General features: G+C 42.8%; 1 protein-coding gene across 9 annotated transcripts in view; it reads right to left on the bottom strand.

Moving 5' to 3' along the window:
• LOC129702909 (type 2 lactosamine alpha-2,3-sialyltransferase-like) overlaps positions 1-17,940 on the bottom strand; it is a 70,862-nt gene that overhangs the window by 25,516 nt on the left and 27,406 nt on the right. For all 9 annotated transcript variants that reach the window (XR_008724472.1, XR_008724473.1, XM_055644996.1 and 6 more), the window contains one exon: positions 4,295-4,400. Coding sequence is in view for 7 of the 9 variants with exons in the window: in XM_055644996.1 (XP_055500971.1) it covers positions 4,295-4,389 (95 nt within the window). In the remaining 2 variants the exon portion in view is untranslated. The remainder of the gene's footprint in view (positions 1-4,294; positions 4,401-17,940) is intronic.

Genomic DNA, 17,940 nt, shown 5'->3' with positions numbered 1-17,940 from the left:
GGAAAGTAGACCTCCCACACCTGGTTCCATCAGCTCATCCCCCCACTCGCCTCTACACTTGGGTTTGTTCTCCCTTGGCCTGCCCTCCGTCACCTGTTCATCATCCCGGACTCGAATAGTCAACATTCCTCTTCCTACTCGTGCTACCTGATCTGCCTAGTGCTGTAATTTTCTATTTTTTAATTAACATTAATAGTTGTGAAGTTGTCTAGGGACAGGTGTGGTACCAAGATGGATACATCACTACGAACCGGGAAGAAGGGGGGGGGGGGGAGAAAGCAGGTGGGGGGGGGGGGGGGGGGGGGGGGGGGGGGGGGGTGGAGGGAAAGAAGGAAAAAGAGTGTTTCTAGAAGTTACCCAAAATGAGAGAACCCAACGTTCATACCACCGTAAGCAATCCAAACGAAATACAAGGTGCTGTTCCTCCAATTTGCATGTGGCTCGAGTCTGGCAATGGAGGAGGCCCAGTACAGAAAGGTTAGTGTGGGAATGGGAAGGGGGGGGGGGGGGTTTTTTAAGGTTAGCAACCAAGAGATCCAGTAGATCTTGGTGGACCAAACATAGGTGTTCAGTGAAACAATCGCCAAAACTACGCTTTGTCCTGCCAATGCACAGGAGCCCACAACAGGAACACTGGCTGAAGTTAGAGGAGGTGCATGTGAACCTCTGTCTCACCTCGAAGGACTGTTGGGGTTCTTGGCTGGAGTCAAGGGAGGAGGTATAAGGACAGGTGTTGCAGGGGAAAGAACCTGGGGACAGGGTGGTTTGGATGGGAAGGAATAAGTGGACCAATGAGTTACAGAAGGCAGAAAGCAGTGGGGATGGAAAGTTGCGATTAGTGTTGGGATTATGTTGGTGACAGAAATGTCGAACGATGTGTTGGATAGGGAGGCTGGTGGGGTGAAAGGTGAAGACCAGGGGAATACTGTCCTAGTATCGTCTGGGGAGAGAGGGAGCAAGAGCAGAACTACAGAACATAGAAGAGCCACATGTGCGGGAACCATCATGTATCTGTACACTGTAAATAGCTCGATTGTAATCATGTATTGTCTTTCTGCTGGCTGGATAGCACGCAACAAAAGCATTTCACTGTAACTCAGCACACGTTGAAAAAGCTACTTTTCTTAACATCAAAACAGGTTCACTTCTTAATAAACAGACACCACACAAACTGTTTGGTAGACCAGTTCAAAACTTTACTTATTATCGGCCGATGGAAGGGAGGGAGAACTCCAGTCAAGTGACCAATACAGACACTTGACCGTCCTCCGTCCACTTCTCTGAGCAACAGAATTACATTGCATTAAATAGGGTTTTTTTGTCCTCTTAGCACATTCCACAGACATTAGTCATGGTCAGAGGTACAGGAAAAGGTTTCCACAGAATGCATCACATCAAAGGCATTTTGTTTACATGGTACAAGATATACTAAAAACATTGGCCATTTGGTTTAGGTCATTTTATCTTCAAAGAGATCACCCTAGCTCTTTCGCTGCTTCCTCTCTGTCACTTGGTCCCTCATAAACATAGGACACTTGGTTTACGGCATCTTATCTCAAAGAGATCTCTCTAGCTTCTCCTCTCTGCTTGTCACTTGGGAGACAATGTTATAGGATTTATTATCTCACACACCGCAACCTGAGGCAAGCCTAATTTGAGACTAAATACAAGCTGTAAGCTAGCCCAGAAGCCAATTTAATATCTTCTTATATTTTTAACTAAAATTCGGCTTCATCAATGTGACAAACAAAACAGAACTCCGATAAAATGAGGTATACCACGTTCACTGAGAAAGTAAACCATTAACCAGGTTCAGGAATAGCTACTTCCCCACAGCCATCAGGCTATTAAACCTGGCTCGGACAAAACTCTGATTATTAATAACCCATTTTCTGTTATTTGCACTTGATCAGTTTATTTATTCATGTGTGTATATATTTATATTATGGTATATGGACACACTTATCCGTTTTGTAGTAAATGCCTACTATGTTCTGTGTGCTGAAGCAAAGCAAAAATTTCATTGTCCTATACAGGGACACATGACAATAAACTCACTTGAACTTGAAAGTACAATGACATCTGCAGTTCTTTCTTTTTATATACTTTCTCATCACGTAGATATACACCAAAGTTAAAACTCAAACAGCACATTACATAAAAATACAGCAATGTGTAGGGCGGTTGCAAGAAATCCAAACAAATAGTCAAAGCCCAAGAATACGGCATAAGGTGGATTTTGAGAATGTTTAAAAGGAGCAGAAACAAAAATCAAGAAGCAGGAAGTAGTCTCACAAGACAGCACCTTGTTGATAATGGAAAGTAAATATTTGTCCTTTAAATCAGGGTAATGGTTTAATCTCTTGATTTATTCAAAGGAATGTGTTAATCACACCATGGAGAAAGACTAACCACATTTACCATTAACATAACTGGACCAGAAAGTCCAATTACAACATACAAGGGCTCTGTGATACCATCCCTCCAAGAAGTGAAATAACATTAGAAGAGGATGTGCAATCCAATGCGTCACCTACTATAGGTAAGCAAGCTGCAACTGCTAACAACACAAACTGCGACAGTTCATTAGGAGAGCACACTGATCCATACACCAACCACCTGAGATCCATACAGTGAAATACAGAGGTAGAATTACCATTGAACATTAACTGCAAAAGTCTCTAGTCTCTCTGGCTCTTCACACTGTCCTGACTCACCTGGAAAGACAGGGCACTTACGTGAGGATGCCCTTCATAGACTATAGCTCTGCCTTCAATACAGTCATCCCCACCAAGCTAACCACCAAACTCCACCAGCTAGGCCTCAGCACACCGATATGCGATTGGATCCTGAATTTTCTGACGGAACGACCGCAGGCAGCGAGACTGGGCCCGCACCTGTCCTCCACTATCACCCTGAGCACCGGCACACCACAGGGCTGTGTACTGAGCCCCATGCTCTACTCTCTCTTCACACAAGACTGTGTTCCTGCATTCGACACCAACACCATCGTCAAGTTTGCAGACGACACAACTGTGATCGGGCTAATCACCAACGGTGATGAAATACAGAGCGGAGGTGCAGAACCCGACGGACTGGTGCTCCGTAACAACTTGTCACTAAACACCTCCAAGATCAAGGAGCTGATTATCGACTTCAGGAGGTCACATAATGGAGAATACGCCCCAATCTCCATCTACGGGGACAGTGTGGAGAGAGTGTCCAGCTTTAAGTTTCTGGGCATTCACATTTCAGAGGACCTCACATGGTCCAACAACACCGCTGCGCTGGTCAAGAAGGCACAGCAACGACTGTTGTTCCTGAGAACATTGAAAAAGACTGGTCTGCCCCAATAGCTGCTGACACCCTTCTACCGCTGCACGACAGAGAGCATACTAACGTATGGCATCTCTGTGTGGTATCTTAGCTGCACGGAGGCGGAGAGGAGAGCTCTTCAGCGCGTCGTCCACAGAGCGCAGAAGATTATTGGGACACCGCTACCAGCCTTGGAGGGCATCTACCACATACGGTGCCTCAGGAAGGCCGTCAGCATCCATAAAGACTCCTCACACCCTTGTAATGGACTGTTCGAACTACTTCCATCCGGCAGACGTTACAAGGCCTTCTACGCCCGCTCCTCCAGACTCAGGAACAGCTTCATTCCCAGAGCTATAGCGGCTCTGAACAGGCCCTGCTGAGTGCCCCCCACCCCCATGGACTGTCTCCCTCGGATGGTCACGTCGCACAGACACATCTGCACTTTAGTCTGTTTTGACTCTTTTACTGTTTGAATGTTATTTTTACAAACCGTTCTTGGGGTACCTAAATCTAAATTATATTAGTTATTTAAGTTATGACATCGGATGGAAGCTGCATACCAAATCTCATTGCACTTATGTGTAATGACAATAAAAGTTATTATAATAATAATTATTATTATTATTATTATTATTAAGAATTGAGAGCAGCATATCGTCCAAAAAATCTCATGGTACATTTCTGAATATATGGCCTCGGGAATTTTCTCCAAGTAGAAATTTCTGGTTACTTCAATGGCATACGATTATTGAATTAAGAATATTATTTTTAAAAACATGTTTCGAAGTATGAATTACTCTTGCAAAATATTATCAAATTACTTACCATTGCAACAATGGTTTAGTATAGAGGGGTAGGACATAGAAATATGAAAAGATCCAGTCCAAACGTACACACATTTAAAATTCAGCAGTACTCCATGTAGCACAACCAAACATTATAAATAACATTGATAGGTCACAATAAAACAACGTACCTACGGAATTGAATTTTCTCATTGATTAAGTAATAGGTGGAGCCTAGAATCACCAGTAACACCACCGACAACTTGAGGTATCGCCGCCTCTTCATACTGCCAAGGACTGAAAAAAAAAAAGAAGAATACTAATTTGTGAAGGACTTACTTGAAAAACCCATACTCCAATCCAATTTTATCAAAAACACTATAAAAAGGTTTAAAATTAGTTAAATTAATGCATAGCACGCTCAAAGTGTCTTGACCTGCACTATGAGAAGATATGCTTCCTCTCCAGCAGGGCAAAGGTTTAGAAAATGTGTTCTATTGTTGATATCCTCAACACAGCTACAGGGAAGCAGTGAGATGAAATGAGTCATAGATAATATGAATGAAACAGCGGTTGTCAACTGCAAAAAAATTGTTGGAGGAACTCAGGCACCATCTGTGGAGGAAAGTAGACAGATGGGTCAGGACCCTTCTTTAGACTTGTCAACTTGTTGTTTAACAGTAAAGGGACGGTCCCATTTACGCGACCTTCACAGGCGACTGCTGGCACCCGTGGTTCGCCGAAATTTTCAACATGTTGAAATTCAGCGGTGACCAGAAAGATGCCACGACTCTTTGGAGACCTCTCACGACCATAAGAAACCTCTCACGACCATATAGGCGACCCGTGGCGACATGTTGAAAATTTTGGCGCCCTATCACAAGTGCCGGCAGTCGCCTGTAAAGGTCGTATAAGTGGGACAGGCCGTTAAGTTAGCAGATTTTCTTTCTCAAAAAGTGATTTTAATAAAGTGATTCCCAGATGGCTCAAACATTTGATCAATCACCATAAATTGCCTAATTAAATTTATAGTAGACAAAAAATGCTGGAAAAACTCAGTGGGTGAGGCAGCATCTATGGAGAAAAGGAGTAGTTGACGTTTCGGGTCGAGACCCTTCTTCAGACTGATGTCGGAGGGTGGGGGGAAAGAAAGGAAGAGGCGGAGACAGAAGGCTATGTGGGAAAGCTGGGATGGGGGAGGAGAAGGAGGGAGAAAGCAAGGACTGCCTGGATGGGAAGATGGGAAGATGTGGCCAGTGGTGGGATCTTGCTGGAGGTGGTGAAAATGTCGGAGGATTATATGTTGTATGCACCGGCTGATGGGGTGGAAGGTGAAGACAAGGGGGACTATGTCCTTGTTACGAGTAGGGGATGGGAGTAAGAGCGGAGCTGCAGGATATAGAGGAGACCTTGATGAGAGACATTTTATAAATTTTACAAATAAAAATTTATAAATGTTTTAAAACAGAAATGAACAAATATATCCAATGGATTTAAGCCAACCCTTCTTGTGCTAAAGCACTCCTAAAACATTCAATATTCCCTGATGCTACACCAGCCACTCCAGTAAAGGGCCTGTCCCACTATACGAGTTTACCCAAGAGCTCTCCCGAGTTCACAAAAAATCAAACTCATGGTAAGTACGTAGAATGGAAGTACGTAGCGGGTACGTCGGAGCTCGGGACGTCTCTTAGCTGCTCGTAATGCTAACGGGTACTCGGGAAACGCGGTTTGCTCATGAAGTTTTTTTCAACATGTTGAAAAATATCACGAGTGCCCCGAGTACCAACGAGCGGCTATTACCGTCATTCTCCGAGTTCGAATCAGGGGAAACTCGGGATAACTTGAATTACCTCGTACAGAGGGACAGGCCCTTTATTCAGTGGGTTAGGTAGAATCTCTGGAGAAAAAGGATGTGATATTTTGGGTCGAGACCCGTCTCCAGCCAAATATATCCAAAGTATCCAATTAATTTGTTCTTTATTAAGGTGCTTAGGTGTGAGAAAACAATTGGCGATTAAGGAAGTTAGGACACTCCAACTTCTGGCAAGAAAGCCAAATACAAAACTAAGAGCTTTAAATATACAGCTTAAATATCTAATTTGCAGAGGCTAATCGCATTTGTGACAAAACAAACAAAAAAATCTGTAAATAGGCGAGAGATAGAGAGGAAAGAGTTAATATTTCTGGTGAAAGCAGATAGATTTGAAGTACAGGAAAAGTGCAAATGAATCACAAGGCACAGTCCGAGTGGGACAAAGGGAATAATCCAGGATTAAGAATGGGGATTAATGTTCTGGAACTTTAGAGTACTAGTCCTAGATTCTGAAGCTTAGCTGAAATGGAAAGATCCTGCTAAGCTGTGGCGTTCAAATGGCAATCATTATGTCCTCAGTTTGGCATTACTGTGGTGCCTTACTAACGTTTTATGGCATGAAGATTGTTTCAGTATTTCAAAGCTGGACACCCTCTCCTTTGATAACTTAGAAACAAATTTGTGTTATGATCTGAATTTGGCATCCAGCTCGTGGTTGGTGGTCAGTTTCCATCTCCCAATAATAGTGCAAATTCATTTCTAATCCAACAGAGTAGAGTTTTCCAAACAGAAGGACATACTGTATTCTTAAATGACAAAGTAGTTTTGTGTAACCCTATTATTTTCTTATACAAAAAGATGAATTTAACCAAAAAACAAACAGTCTGTAAAACATACCTTCATATTTAGGCATAGTCTTTGTCTAACATGAAACAATATAACATTCTATAGTGAAGTGAATTTTGACAGCTACAAATTATTTGGTCAATTGAAATTCTCTGCAGGAGAGAATTTGATTGTTTCCAGGTTCAGCTTTTTAAAGCAACCATTATCCAAACACTGAACAATATCCATTCTTGTACAAAGAGGAATAGTAAAGCATAATGCCTGCCTTTTCCATGACAAAACTGGTACAGGGTCGCAATCTGCTTTCTTGGTTTTATTACACTACATTAAATGAAAAAAATACGTAAATAGAATCACCATTGGAACCAGCTATATTGAAACAGGAACTGGAGTTAGCAAATTAACCGCATAACTCTTTCCTGTTTGCACAAAGAAAATTCCAGGTCATTTTCACCCTCTTCCTGTGAATAAATGTTCTAACTTTACTCCTGAAGGTCTGACTCAAGCTCTGCAATCTGGCTGGCAGTCCTGGGCTTTCCACCGAACAGAAATAGTTTATATCTCACTATCTCAGTTCCTCTTAAAACTTTGATAAATTCCCCCTCTTCCCCCACCTAAAACATTTAGCTTCCAAGTTATACATAACATGTTTCTTTAGCCTTTTTGTGGTTTAAACGTTTCAAAGCAACCATTATCCAAAAACTGAACAATATTCATTCTTGTGCACCATTTGACTCCCATAGATTTTAACCTTTCAAATTGGAGGAAAGAAAGAGGAACTAAATATTTCATGTCTGGTGTGAATTGCATCACTTCCATTTGTAATGGATTAGTTCAGTTTATTCTGTTTCCATTGCCATTCCCATTTATATCTAGGGCACACAACTTTCTATATTCATAAGCTTATCAAGATGATGGCAAGTATTTGTTGCCCAATAGACATTCTACTGGATCTCCACTGGTCACTTTTCTACCAACGAAAGAATTTCCATTATTCCTGCCCTCTGCCTTCCGCCAGTCATCTAATTCATTAACCAGATTAACAACTTATTTTTCACTGCACTTAAAACTTTGGTAATTCATTATGAGGGACATTGTATCTTCTGGAACGCAGTATCAAATAATATTATTTTGACTTTACTTTAGAGATACAGCATAGGAACAGCAGGGCTCGAAATTAACAGTTGCCCGGGTGCCAATGACCACTCAAAGTGCCGCCGGGCAACCTAAATGGCGAGTCATTTTGCCCGGCTTGGCAACTTGGTTGATACCGAAGATAGACACAATAAACTGGAGTAACTCCGCAGGTACGGATCCTGGAGCAGAATGTGACGTTTTGTGTCGACGACGGTTGTGGGAAAGATGCTAAGTGTGACGTGACGGAGGGTCGGAGCGAATGTCGGGCTCAGCAGCAGCAGCAGCAGCAGCGGCAGCTCCATCTCCTCCTCCCGCACCCGCACCCCGCCACGCCCGGCCTGTTAGCGGCCGCTGCTGCCACTCCGCCAACGGCGCTTTCACTTGGAGGAGATAGGTGTCGGTCATAGGCGGAATTAGAGTAGGGGTGGGGGGATGGGGGGGGGGGGGGGGGGGGGGAGGTGATTGGAGGAGGGAGACGAGCCAAAACACTCTCGGCAGCCCTGCACCGCAGCTAGGATCGATCCCAGTCTCCGGCGCTGCAATCGCTGCCGAACCGCCACTGTGTGAGTGAGAGAATGTGTGTGTGAGTGTATGTGTGTATGTGTGTGTATTTACAGATCGCTGTACTCCCCCGCACCACACCTACAGCCAAGATATTCTGTCCGTGGTGCCCTCCAGATGTTGGTTGCGATTTCTGTGCCCGACAGGTGTTGTCCGAGGAGCGCTGGCCTTCCTTCTCACCTCCTCTCTCTCTCTCTTCCCTCCTCCTCTCTCTCTCTCTCTCATACGCCCCCTCCCATCCCCTTATCCTGAGACCCCTCCTCTCCAATCCCGCACTGATCCCCATTCCTGTCTCTATTCAGTCCTCACTGACATCCCCTGTGCTCCCCCCCCCATCTATTCATCCTGCACTGATCTCCCTAGCCACCTCGCATTGATTCTCCTGCCACTCCCCATCAATCCTATACTGGTCCCCCAATTCATCCTGTACTGACCCCCCTTCCCATCCATCCTGCACAGATCCCCCCCCCCCCCCCTGCACAGATCCCCCCCATTCAACCCCACTGACATCCCCGGTGCTCTCCCCTCATAATTTTACCTACTCCAACCAACACTCACTAATTCCCCTGCCTCAATCCATCCAATCCACACCGATTGCCTTCTCAAGCCACCCACCCCCACTACTACCATCTATCCATCCTGCACTGATTCATACATTCCCCCCCCCCCCCCCTTCCCGACCCTATTGTGCTGGAAATGTCTTCAGAGCTAACATTGACTATGTTTGATAACGGAATGCAATCAAATATGTTTTAATTCCCAATGTTATTATTTGTTTTAATCCATAAAGATGGATTAATTAAATTTTGAACACGTGAAACATTAAAACCGCAGTGTTCGATTGTCACTGACACGTTATTACAGAATACATTTTAATGGTAAATCAATGCTGTTAATATGGAGTAACAGTACTGTAGTTATTTAATGAGCAACATTCACAGCTAAACTTTGGATTTATCCAGGTTTTACTTCTACAGTCAGTCATATACATCACAAATTTGGTCAGGAGATATTTCAGTTGAAGTTTTAACGTTAACTAGACTAAGTGGGACCCGTTGGGCAGGCATCCAACAGTTGCAACGATTTTAAAAGCGAAGCCAAGGCAAACAATTGGGATGCAGACACCCGACAACCAAAATTCATTTTGTGAACACAAACTTTTTAAAAAGGGCTGCAGCAACTTTACAGCCGCATCGAGGGGATTCACCGTGGAGTAGACGTGCGTTCAGTGTTATTCGCAGCTCAGTCTCTGCCAGACCCTCTCGCTTCCCGAGTCTGGCAGAGACCGAGTGAGGCACGACACTCCCTGGTTTTATAGTCCCTGCTCCTGCCGCCAGCGGGGGCAGCAGAGAGAATGGGGAATTTTGTAAAAACATTAACATCTCTCTCATTTTTCATCGACGGAAAAAATCCTCTGCACTCATACGGCGGAGGGGGGCTCTGTGTGAGGTGGCCAAAAATGACGGGCGTAGGTGTCGGCATTCTCTCGGAAATCGCAGCACAGTTGGCCAAAAGCAGTCAAGATCAGAGATTTAGTAATATAGATTCTGAATTGGGAATGATGGAAAAAGCTTTTATCATCAATTTTTTTTAATTTATTTTTTTTAAATGGTGCTTACAAACTGGGTATCTTCATTGCCACATACATCTAATCTGAATGTCTGGTAATGTGGCGTCTTGACACCTTTAAATATATTACCAAACATTTGCTGCATTTATGTCCTTTGGCCATCTCTTGTTAGTTAGTGTAACGTTTAATCTGTCAGATGGGTATAGTCAGTTTTGCCAGCTCTTATCATAAAATGCCTTTAGAAAATTCCTTGCAACCTGTATATTTTGTTGTGGATAAATTATGTGGGAAGCAAGAGTGTTTCTGTACCAATAGCAATAACTACCCAAGCTATAGCCATGTCATGATAATTTTCGGTCCTTCACAGAAAACATGCTTGCATCAATCTGTAGTGTGCATGGTTAAGCATATAGGTTATCAAGGTCCAGGATTTATTGACACAGGTTGATCATACGCTGAATAATCCAACAACATTTTTGTTTGGAAGTGGAAAGAAATAATAAAAATTGCATTCATTGCAATGTGTAAAAAGAGTTGAGATACCGTATTATAATTTTGCTGCATGTCATTGTGGTATATATCATGTCTTGATTGGTGAATAAGTTAGTTTGTGACTTTATTTGAAGCAGAAATAATATGCGAATGCTTCATTGAGCATAATTCCGACTGGTAACTACGCACTTCGTCCGAGCACGCGTCATGCAAGCCATCTTAAATGACCACCTAAAATGTCATTTGGCAACCTAAAAAGCTGCCAAGGTTGCCTGGCTGGCAACAGGGAAAAAAAGTTAAGCGAGAGCCCTGAACAGGCCTTCGGCCCACTCAGTCGGCACAGACCAGCGATCACCCTGTACACTAACATTATCCTCCAAAATGTCACATCTTTTTACTGAAGCCAATGATCCTACAAACCTGTACGTCTTTGGAGTGTGGGAGGAAACCGGAGCACCTGGTGAAAACCCATGCAGTCACAGGGAGAACATATAAACTCCATACAGACAGCACCCACAAGGCAGCAACTCTACCGCTGTGCCACTGCACTGCCCTGACAATCATTGTCATTTGATTTTGTTTCTTACTAAACTAAAACAATGAAATCAAGCATGACTGAATTTATAGACACAAGGAACTGCAGATACCGATTTACAAAAAAAAAAGTGTAAAAACACTGGAGTAACTCAGCGAGTCAGGCAGCATCTCTGGATCACGTGGAAAGGCGATGTTATGGGTTTGGGACTATTTATCAGTCTGAAGAAGGATCCCGATCCGAAACATCGTCTATCCATGTCCTTTGAAGATATTGCCTGATCTGCTGAGTTACTCCAGCACTGTGTCTAAGAAAGAAGTCGCATTGGCTTTATCTTACATGCTATAAATTTTCAAGAAATCCAGGACCTAGCTGAGAATTTGTAGGACTATACCAAGGAAATATGAGAGTTCTGATATAACTCTTTAGTTGGAAAACGTATGAACATCACCCTATTAAGGAACGATAATAGAGTAAACCCCTTAGAATGGATTTTGGATATAGCGGCTGGACCCACCAAACTTCAACGCCAGGCCGGACTGCCGACGCCACACTAACCCACACCGCCTCCTGACCATTTTGTCAGCTGCGCATGCTAACGCCATCCCCGGCCGCTTCCGAAGCCACCGCCGGCCACTTCCCCAGCCATGTTTGGCACCACCATCCCCGGCCCACATAGCTTCCTCGACTGCACCTGCCGCCGCTACCTCCCTTGTTGCTGTATTAGACTTTGGAGCTTCGAGCTGGCAAAGCTTTGGTTTAATGTTTCAGCTGAATAAAGGCACCTCTGACATTGCAGTTCTGCTCAGCCTAAACTTTATTGTTGGGTCTCTACACATTAAATGCTATATATATTACACTCTGTTATAACAGACAATCGGCAAGAACGGATACCATTCACACCTCTATGGTCTGTTATAATAGGGGTTTATTGTATTTATAAAATCAATAGTACCAAGATCTAGCAATGGAAAAAAAAATCACTAGAATTTGTAGTTTAAGATTGTCTAACTGTGTATCTTGAAAGCTTGCAGCAGATCACAAACCCAATATGGTTTGGGTCATGCTTGACAAACCAAATTGAATTATTTACGTGAAAACAAATGCTTTGGCTATTTAAGCATGATTTAAACAAACTGCTCTTGGAGTTGAGCACATTATTTTCATACCTATTGTTATGTTGCTTATGATAAATGGGGAAAACTCTTGCCCTAGTTTGACACTACTAACAGAGTTTCCAGCATGCCATCAGGTTTCTTTTGTGAACAAACAGCAGTGGTTAAATTAAAGTAGTAGTGAGTAAACCAGATGCCTGGGATAATAATCCAGAGGTTGGAATTCAATATTCAATAGATTAGCTATGGAATTTATATTCAGTTCATACTCTGAATTTTAGAAAAATTATCCAAAAAATTACTAATCATCGTGAAAATCCAGCAGCTTCAGAGGGCTTTGTTAATGTACTCCAGACCCGTACAATGCCCTCTGAAGTAACCAAGCAAGCCATTCAGTTCTGGCATACGACCATATTCAGAGTTTTAGCACCTTTTCATTTTCTACACCAATTAACTATATTGCATTAGCCAAAAAAACATTAAAAATGTATACATTAAACAGGTTTAATCTCTCCGATAAAACATTAGGATGTCAAACTAAAGTTGTCTATTAACAAACACAGGAACAGATAATGAAAAGGAAACTTTAAAAAATAATTTCCTTGCAATTGACAATAGGTGCAGGAGTAGGCCATTCGGCCCTTCGAGCCAGTCAAATTTATAGGGACAGAAACTGCATTATACATGATCTCTTTTAAATTCCTTCTTTGGTATTCTACGTTGTCTGTATAATAAATCCTACATCCAACTTGCCCCAAACTGAAAACATATCAACAACTTGAAGCATTAACAAGGGACAATTAATAAATAATAACTAAAGACTATAGATGCTGGAATCTGAAGCAATGAACAATCTGCTGGAGGAACTCAGCAGGTCAAGCATGGGTCGGGAGGGGGGTGGGGAGAAGAATTGATGTCCTGATGCAAGGTATCAACCCAAAATGTCTACAAGCTCTTCCCCTCACTCCTCCCAAAGATACTGCTTGACCTGCCGAGTTCCTCCAGTAGATTATTTGTTAAAACTCTCTTTCCAGAGATACATTTTATTTAAATTTTAATGCATTTCAGTTCCAAATGATAGCCAACAATCCCCATACGCCATACAATTTGCTCCACAAGAACATAAAGGTTGATTTTGTTGCATCTTATGCAATATCCAGATGGTCTACTTGACTTCCTCAAAGTAAGATTTGTCAAAGTCAAATCCAGTAGGCAGAATTCACTTCACATTCAAGTCTGACCTAAAGCATGGCCATAACATTTCAATATGGTTTTCAGTGTACTTTGTACCAGTAACTATCTGGAATAGCTTATTTAAATCTACAGTTTGTAAGAGTCGAATTTATAGGGGCAGAGACTGCATTGACGTACCTAAACACAATTTTACTGCAGAATTCCCTCCCTCCTCCTTTACAACTGAAGATCTTATCTTACCCTTGATCATTCATGAGCAAGGAGAGAGAATTATTAACTAAAAGAAAATTTGTTCTGGAGAGACTCGAAGAAAAATGCAATTTTGCCCTCAAAGCAAAATCTTACATTCTTTTCTTTTTTTAAGTAACAAGCTGATAGTTTATTCCATTGCAAATGTAATTTTGTAATTATTATACACCTTCCTTTCAAAGTTCACTAGGTTGCAGCAATTAATTCAAGTTCTGCATTTTTGCCTTCCATGCTGAACTGTATGACAAAGTGGAGTAATGTTTCCAATATAACACCAACAAATCTCCTTTGGCATTGTGCACAGGTTAAGATTAATTTAACTGTTGAGGCCGATCAGAAATACATAACAAACACCAGAAGGGTTAAATAAATGCAAATATGGGAACAGAGAAAAAGCAACAAAGATTTTAAGGCGTAAAAAAAATCCTATAGTGAGCAGGGTGGGGGCTGGAAATTGCCATGTGACAAAACAAGACACTTACAATTAAATTTTGTAACCTTGTTCCCTTGTAGGTCAAGCTTCACATCAAGGGGGCCGAGCTCCATGTTAATAAACCAAGTTTTGTTATTCTATTAAAATAACACTTATGTATATAAAACCATGCAACAAAAAGATCCACTTTGCAGCAGGTTCTTGAGATCAGAGGTTATTCTTTCTTCAAATCAGGAAGATTTGCCCTCTACTGGATTGGAGGAGCACTTACATGATGCAGCAGCAATGTATCATAAAATCCAGCAAATTAACTGTTACTTCAGACCCACAAATTGATTGAACTATTTGTTTTCTTGGTGATTCTTGTCAAAATATGAAATGTTAAATGTCATTGATGGAAGAGACCAAAGTGGTTATGGAGAGCCTGGTGTATGCTCCCGATGTTGGGGAAGTCCAGGACAAGGGGTCACAGCTTAAGGATAAGGGGGAAATCCTTTAAAACCGAGATGAGAAGAACTTTTTTCATACAGAGAGTGGTGAATCTCTGGAACTCTCTGCCGCAGAGGGTAGTCGAGGCCAGTTCATTGGCTATATTTAAGAGGGAGTTAGATGTGGCCCTTGTGGCTAAGGGGATCAGAGGGTATGGAAAGAAGGCAGGTACGGGATACCGAGTTGGATGATCAGCCATGATCATATTGAATAGCGGTGCAGGCTCGAAGGGCCGAATGGCCTACTCCTGCACTTAATTTCTATGTTTCTATGCTCTCAGAGTCTTTTGCAATCTCTTTATCACATTCTTTTAACAGACGTAAAGCACTTGATAATGGAGTTGCTCGCCTCTCATTAACACTCAAGACATTTTATCCCAGTTTTCCTCACTACACAATTCCATTTCAAATCTTCTGAAGAAGGGTTTTGACCAAAAATATCACCTATTCCTTTTTCCCCCCAGAGATGCTGCATGACCCACTGAGTTACTCCAGCATTTTGTCTCTATCTTCAAACCTTCATTATTCACGTTCCAATTGACCCTTTTGTCCCATGGACCTTAATTTTGTGATCATGTTTTGTCATACTTTGTCAAAGGCCATCAGGAAATCCATATAAATGAAAATCACAGTATTTTTACATCACTACTTTGTTACGATATCACACATATTCTGTTCAGTCAAGTACGATTTCAATTTATAAACCTGCACTGGCTCTCTGTATATCCCTTTTTGAATAACCATATAACCATATAACAATTACAGCATGGAAAACAGGCCATCTCGGCCCTTCTAGTCCGTGCCGAACACTTATCCTCCCCTAGTCCCATCTACCTGCACTCAGACCATAACCCTCCATTCCTTTCCCGTCCATATAACTATCCAATTTATTTTTAAATGATAAAATCGAACCTGCCTCCACCACCTCCACTGGAAGCTCATTCCACTCAGCTACCACTCTCTGAGTAAAGAAGTTCCCCCTCATGTTACCCCTAAACTTCTATCCCTTAATTCTCAAGTCATGTCCTCTTGTTTGAATCGTCCCTACTCTCAGTGGGAAAAGCTTATCCACGTCAACTGTCTATCCTTCTCATCATTTTAAAGACCTCTATCAAGTTCCCCCTTAACCTTCTGCGCTCCAAAGAATAAAGACCTAATTTGTTCAACCTTTCTCTGTAACTTAGTTGCTGAAACCCAGGCAACATTCTAGTAAATCTCCTCTGTTCTCTCTATTTTGTTGCATCCTTCCTATAATTAGGCGACCAAAATTGTACACCATACTCCAGAATTGGCCTCACCAATGCCTTGTACAATTTTAACATTACATCCCAACTTCTATACTCAATGCTCTGATTTATAAAGGCCAGCACACCAAAAGCTTTCTTTACCACCCTGTCTACATGAGATTCCACCTTCAGGGAACTGTGCACAGTTATCCCTAGATCCCTCTGTTCAACTGCATTCCTCAATTCACTACCATTTACCATGTACGTCCTATTTTGATTTGTCCTGCCAAGATGTAGCACCTCACACTTATCAGCATTAAACTCCATCTGCCATCTTTCAGCCCACTCTTACAAATGGCCTAAATCTCTCTGTAAACTTTGAAAATCTACTTCATTATCCACAACACCACCTATCTTAGTACCATCTGCATACTTACCAATCCAATTTACCACACCATCATCCAGATCATTGATGTACATGACAAACAACAGTGGACCAAACACAGATCCCTGTGGCACCTCACTAGTCACTGGCCTCCAACCTGACAAACAGCCATCCACCATTACTCTCTGGCATCTCCCATTCAGCCACTGTTGAATCCATCTTGCTACTCCACCATTAATACCCAACAATTGAACCTTCTTAACCAACCTTCCATGAGGAACCTTGTCAAAGGCCTTACTGAAGTTCATATATACAACATCCACTGCTTTACCCTCATCAATTTCCCGATTAACCTCTTCAAAAAATTCAAGAAGATTAGTCAAACATGACCTTCCAGGCACAAATCCATGTTGACTGTTCCTAATCAGATCCTGTTTATCCAGATGCTTATATATATATTATCTCTAAGCATCCTTTCCATTAATTTGCCCACCACTAACGTCAAACTAACAGGTCTATAATTGCTAGGTTTACTCTTAGAACCCTTTTTAAACAATGGAACAACATGCACAGTACGCCAATCCTCCAGCACTATTCCCGTTTCTATAAGGGTTCCTCAGTTGATATTTCCCATTACTCTGATTTATTTCATGTATCCAAAATTAAATTCAACTTTTTTGTACTCACCATCCCTATTTTCACTCAGTGGTTTAGGATGTACCCCATTTGAAACAGATAACTTATTTACTTTAACCATAGTGAACCTTTCATCTGCCAATTTTCATCCCATCCATTACCTCTTCCATTCTACAGAGATTTTGGCACCATCCTTCCTGGGCAAAGACCAAGTTTAAGGTCTGAAACATCGACAGTCCATTTCCTCCTGCAAATGTGTGTCTTAACGTATGTTTTTAATGTTTCTCGGTGTGTCTTGTGTGGGGGGTGGTGTGGGGGAGGGGGATAAGGGGGAAACCGTTTTGGTCGCCTCCTCCACGGAGAGGCGACTTTTTCCATGGCGCCTCCCCCGTGGCCTGATATTGAGGATCAGTGCGGCCTTTACTGGAGACGCGCCCGGGGCTTCGGCTGCGGGTGCAGCGCTTAATCTCGTTGCGGAGCGGGCGAGCGCTCGCCGGGGGTCGCCGGAGGGGAGTGCTCCGTTCGCTGGCCCGTGGCAGCCTGAAGCTGCGGTCTGCGGAGCTCTAGCTGGCGCAGCATCTGCAGCCTGGGATCCCTCGTTGGGGACCCTGGAGGAGAAGAGCTCCGACCGCCGGTCCACTGCCAAATTCTACCACAGGCACGGCGGGGACATATCATCCAGAGCGGGTCCCTCGCCGGGGAATCCTGGAGAGGAGCTCCGACCGCCGGCCATGCAGTCTGCAGTGCTTCTGGCTGCGGGGCAGTGGAGACTTTAAATCTTCGACCGCCAGCCTGCGGCCTACACCATCTTTAAGCCGCGGTGCCCGGTGGGGAGGCACCGATTCAGGACTTACCTGGACTTACCTTGTCTGTACATCTGTAATTGTAATTGTAAATCTTTATTGTCATTTCCTGAGTATTCGCATACCCAGAGGAAACAAAAAAAAAACGTTGCTCAACCAGTGTCCATTCAGTTTGCATTAAAAAATAAATAGGAATTAAAAATTAAAAATACATGTCATGAACAAGTTTAACACTCTACTAAACATTCAACAGCCGTTCCGACCGGCAGCGGCACAACAGTGGCTCTGCTGCAGTGTGGGGGTTTGTGCGCGATACTTGGCAGGGGGCAAAGTCCATTTAACAGTCTTATA

The sequence above is a fragment of the Leucoraja erinacea genome, chromosome 13, assembly GCF_028641065.1.
Source record: "Leucoraja erinacea ecotype New England chromosome 13, Leri_hhj_1, whole genome shotgun sequence".
Lineage (NCBI taxonomy): Eukaryota > Metazoa > Chordata > Chondrichthyes > Rajiformes > Rajidae > Leucoraja > Leucoraja erinaceus.
Note: the sequence above shows the minus strand (reverse complement) of the source record. Positions and strands in the feature narration are given on the sequence as shown.